The sequence below is a fragment of the Aptenodytes forsteri genome, unplaced genomic scaffold (assembly GCF_000699145.1).
Source record: "Aptenodytes forsteri isolate BGI_AS27 unplaced genomic scaffold, ASM69914v1 Scaffold190, whole genome shotgun sequence".
In the NCBI taxonomy this organism is placed as follows: domain Eukaryota; kingdom Metazoa; phylum Chordata; class Aves; order Sphenisciformes; family Spheniscidae; genus Aptenodytes; species Aptenodytes forsteri.
Window position 1 is genome coordinate 477,219 of NW_008794597.1, and position 5,083 is coordinate 482,301.

At 42.9% G+C, this 5,083-nt stretch overlaps 1 protein-coding gene across 1 annotated transcript in view; it reads right to left on the reverse strand.

Moving 5' to 3' along the window:
• Nucleotides 1-5,083, reverse strand: part of LOC103893542 (follicle-stimulating hormone receptor) — a 94,709-nt gene that overhangs the window by 15,516 nt on the left and 74,110 nt on the right. The window contains exons 7-8 of the mRNA XM_009272697.1: nt 4,110-4,178; nt 3,922-3,996 (exon numbers count right to left, since the gene is read on the reverse strand). Of these exons, the coding sequence (XP_009270972.1) occupies nt 3,922-3,996; nt 4,110-4,178 (144 nt within the window). The remainder of the gene's footprint in view (nt 1-3,921; nt 3,997-4,109; nt 4,179-5,083) is intronic.

Below are 5,083 nucleotides of genomic sequence, written 5' to 3' on the forward strand. Positions count from 1 at the left end.
GGGTGGTTGAAGTCCCCCATGAGGACCAGGGCTTGTGAGCGTGAGGCTGCTCCTATCTGTCTATAGAGGGCCTCATTCACTTGGTCTTCCTGGTTGGGTGGCCTGTAGCAGACCCCCACCGTAATGTCACCTGTCCCTGCCTTCCCTTTAATCCTGACCCATAAGCTCTGGGTCAGCTCCTCATCCATCCCCAGGCAGAGCTCCATGCGCTCCAGCTGGTCATTGACATAGCTGTATCCCTCCATCCCAACACTCCCGATCATAGGGCCATCCCACCACGTCTCCGTGATGCCAATAAGTTCATAGCCCTGCAGGTATGCACAGGGCTAATAAAGCAGTTCCTGGTGGTGGGTAAAGATCATCTTTGTGTCCATGCTGTGCCCACAGCTGGAGGCTTTGCATCCAGGCTCTGAAGGTACATAGAACCTTCAACAACCGGACCATGAATTGTGGCAGCAGAGGAGCAAACACAGACCCCACTCCGCTACCCTATGCACAGGGCTAATAAAGCAGTTCCTGGTGGTGGGTAAAGATCATCTTTGTGTCCATGCTGTGCCCACAGCTGGAGGCTTTGCATCCAGGCTCTGAAGGTACATAGAACCTTCAACAACTGGACCATGAATTGTGGCAGCAGAGGAGCAAACACAGACCCCACTCCGCTACCCTGATCTGGGGCCATGACTTCTACTGGAAGGGTGAGACGGACCCGTGGAGTCAGACATACTTTGAACTTCTGCAAGTCAGGCTGAGAGAAGCCACGTTGTGGTCCTGAGGTTGTTCTGGGACTGACCTGTTTCTCACAGGAGCTAAAAGCTGCAGCTGAAGAGAAATTTTAGGCTATCAGTTTCTGACTTAGACACCAGAAGAGGTAATTTGGTTGCAATGAGCAACCTCGATTGTTTCATGGACTGACTATTGCCCTTAGTATGCTACCTAATGAAAACTGTCACCTAGAGTATATGCTCATGACTCAACAACTAAACTGCAGTTTTCTGCTTAAATCCACAGACAGCATCACTCATGGAGTCATTAAGAGCCTATGATACTTCACAAGGGCTCATAATTCTGAACAAGAACATGGAAAATGTTTTCTTTGGCTTGTTAGCTAAAAATCTTTACCGAGGCCAAACTGTTATTACACTGGGTGGAAATAACAAGTAAATATAAATAGGAGTATCACCTAGACTTAAAAAAAGGTAAAATGTTACTGGGTCTTTGGGCATCTCTAAATAATTTCATAAATATTAAATATTTTTCCATAAAAATATTTTCTTCTTCTTTTAAAAATCCTTCTTTTTATGCTCATTATTGCACATAAACAGAAGGAAGTTAGGGAAAATGCTTTGCACTCTGCTGCAGGGTTTGTTGGTATGTCTGTAAGGGATAGTTATTGATACACCACTGACAGACCCCCTGAACAGCAAACACAGGCATTGTGCAGGTGGTTTAGTAACTTACTCCACTGAGTTATCACGAGCAGACCTCAGTGCAGAGGTTCTTTGGGATGTTCCTTTCTAGTTAGAGGGTTGATAAATTAAATAAGCACGATGAACAAGACGATAAAGTGGCAGTAGGAAATCAAACCAGAATACGTGTTCTTGTATTGTTGTTGCTTGGCTGCTAGTCATCAGCCTTGACAACAGCTGGTGCAGGAACAGCAAAATGAATTTGACTTCTCTTCCAATCACTTCCCTTTCCCACTGGGAGTCTCTTGGATTAGCAAAAATACTGACCAGCTGATGAAGTTTGAAAGGCACATATAGAAATAGCAAGAAATGGCTGGTGGAGCAGAAATCAGAGAGGGGTAGACCGATCAGTGAGAACAATTTTCTCTGTGCTTGTATCTAAACTGATCTCTGGTTGTGCTTCAGGGACTCAGCTGTTGAGCTGGGGATCTACTGGAGCTCTCCTGTGGCCCCCATGTGTGGGTTTCCCGTTGAAGACAAATGGCAAGGAAAGGAAAGACCACAGCCATACCTTGCCCTGCATCTGAGTCAGGACACAGCCAGAGAACTCCTAAGGACTACATTAAAAACTGGTATAAGCCACTACAGCTCTGCAAGCACCAGAAGATGATTAAATGAAACAATCTGGCTGAAAATTGAAGCTATGAAACTCCAAGTTGGAAATACAGGGTATTTCTGTATAGAAGGAATATGTATAGGTGTGGGAGTAATTAGCCATTTGATTTACTTGCCTACTGTCAGTGCTGAAATCCTTTAACTAAAAACTTGATGTCTTTCCAAACGAGATATTCTAATTCAGCCAAGAGCTGTAAGCCTGAGAGAGGAATTGATGCGTGAAACTGTGTAGCCTGTACAAGGGCTAAGATTGGTGCTTTCTGACATTACTATTTGTGTTTGTGCTTCTTTCACATTATTTTAATATGCTGAATTATAAAATAGAAGTTGGTATTAATTGACTGTAGAACACTGGTTCAGGAATATCAAGAGTTAAAACATCCTGATGTTCATTCTAATAAAACATTGCAGTCTGCAACACAGATTTGATTGCAACAACACTATTTGTCCCAGCAAAGATATGATTATGGGTCAATCATTTCCACAAGTGAAAGCGCATTTCTGGTGTACACTACAGTGATGGATGAGTAAGAAGGCTCTTCTTTCATGATCTCAGTGAGGATAAAAAGGTAATTTCCCATCCATAGAATAGTGGATGTATTGGTAATGGAACAGAAAACTTCTTACACAAATAACTCGGTGTTAGAAATTGAACTATCAAATGAATCTGAACTACAGCCAAATCAATTTGATAAACCTCCAGAATATGATTGTATCAGCTACAGCTTGCAAAGAAAATGCATTTACTTTTTGCTACAGGAAACAATGCTTTTTCAAAGAAACATCAATGATATTACTGCTGAAAAGATGCTCAACTTACAGTCTTTTCCAAAGAAGGAAGACACTTTGAGGGCATGATGGAAGTGGAGCAGAATGCAGTAATCCATACCATAGCTCTTTATCTCACAGGTGCACTGACCATCACAGCATGGAAAAAAGGCCTTCAGAAGAGCTCTGATCTGAACTCAAGGTTAACCAGACATTTTTCTCCCTCTTTTTTAGATTTCTAACCACTCTAACCTCTGTGTAAAATCTTCCAACAGCTCCAATGACCCCTTTTCACCCTTTCTGGGTGACTCCTAGCCCTCTCTGGACATCCAGGCTAGATGGGAAGACAGAAAGGGTCTGATGAATTGGTGAGACAAAAAAGACTCCCAGGTCTCCATCACAGCTCTTACGTGTTGTGGCTTGTGCTCAGAAACACAAGCAGTTGTGCACACTCACAGGCATTTTCAGACCCCATGGCAAACCGTGGCTTGAGGTAATGGTGACTGAGATCCATGAGCACCCTACTGCTGAATTCTCTACTGCTGAGGTCTTGCTTTCCAGCTTATCACCCATCAAAGACATCCTGCTGTAACTGCGTGAGATATACCCTATCCCTACAGGGGATGGGACATCGCGATCCCTATCCCTGTAGGGTAGGGATTTTATCTTTAGAGTTAAGCTTCAGAGATGCAGGGGCAGATCTTCAGTGGTAAGCAATTCGGTTTTAAGCACTGAGGCCCCACTCACCTATTCTTGATTTTGCTCAAACAAAAAACTAACAGCATTTTTCTCTGGAAAAAAACAAAGCAGAACTACTCTCTTTCAGAGCTTAATCAACTGTGGACAAGAATCTGGATCTAAATCCCTGGATCAAAAATACTCCCAAAAACTTAAGGATGAAAACATGGATATAGACTGAAATTTCAGATACAGCTTCCAGTTTTTTTATATTCAGAACTACACCTCCAGTTTTGAACTCCAAGATTTTGAACTCCAGACTGGCATTCACATGTTCTTCTCTGTTCTTTTCTCGGGAGTTAATAATGAAAAAAAAATATTGAATTTCACTTACAAAACAATGGGTCCATTGGCTCCTTGGAAGACCTCATTTGGTAATTTTTCTAGGTTGTGATTATCACTTAGATTTCTGAAAAACACAATAATATTGATACTAAAACAATCTAAGATAAAAAAAAATAGCTTGCAGCAGTTACCTTCTAATAATTGCTTTTCAGAATAGTAAACAACAGAAATAGTTACAGCTCATCCAGGTAGGTTCCATTAAATGCATGATTCTCAATTTCCCGAATCCCATTTTTATTTAGCCATCTGCAATAGAGGGAAAAAAAAAAAGACTTGGGTTCTTATTCATGCTTCATAACTAAAATATATAATTCGAATCAGTGAAAGGGATCTCAAGCAAATAAAATTATTAAATGGATATTCAAATGATGAAATTTCTATGAATACTAGCTTGTAAGTTCTCAATAGTTGGAGGAAGGCTTTGGAGAGTACAGACATGAATAGGGCAGATGAGTGCTACCATCAGCGATGATAGCTAGAGTAAGTTTCTGAAGCAAGGGCAGAGCTGATGAAGACGCTGGTGCTGCTCACGGCTCCCCTGCGAAGGCTGCAGCGGAGTCAGTGCAGCTGTTCCAGGTTAATCCCAGGAGGGGTGAGACCAGGATCTTTCCTGCTGGTGCTGTTGGTGCCACTTAGTTTTACTTTTTTCAAGATGCTTTTGAAACACTGGGCCACAGTTTAACCTTTGCCAGTTATTAGAAAAAAAGACCATCGGCTGCGGTGGTCGCACGTCCTCAGCGGGGCAGGTGGAAGCGGGAAGCTGACCATCACCGCGCCGGACAGGAGGGCAGGAGCGTGTTGGCGGTGGTGCCAAACTGCCCAGGAAGTGGCTGATTCCTCCTATGTCTGCTGCCTCTACAAATTACGCTCCCTGTCTGCTCTGCTGCCCCAGTCCCACCTCCTCAGGCTCCTTCCCCCAAAAGGAGACACAGGTAGTGAACCTGGGAATCGAAGGTCCTGGGGCTTTCCATCAAGATTTTACTGTAGTGCATTAACTAATTAACGTTTAACATCCTTCCCTCTCTTCCCTTCATGGTCCTAAAAATTTACATTTGGGTCAAAAAGGAGACCAGGTAGTGAACCTGGGAATCGAAGGTCCTGGGGCTTTCCATCAAGATTTTACTATTAACTAATTAACGTTTAACGTTTAA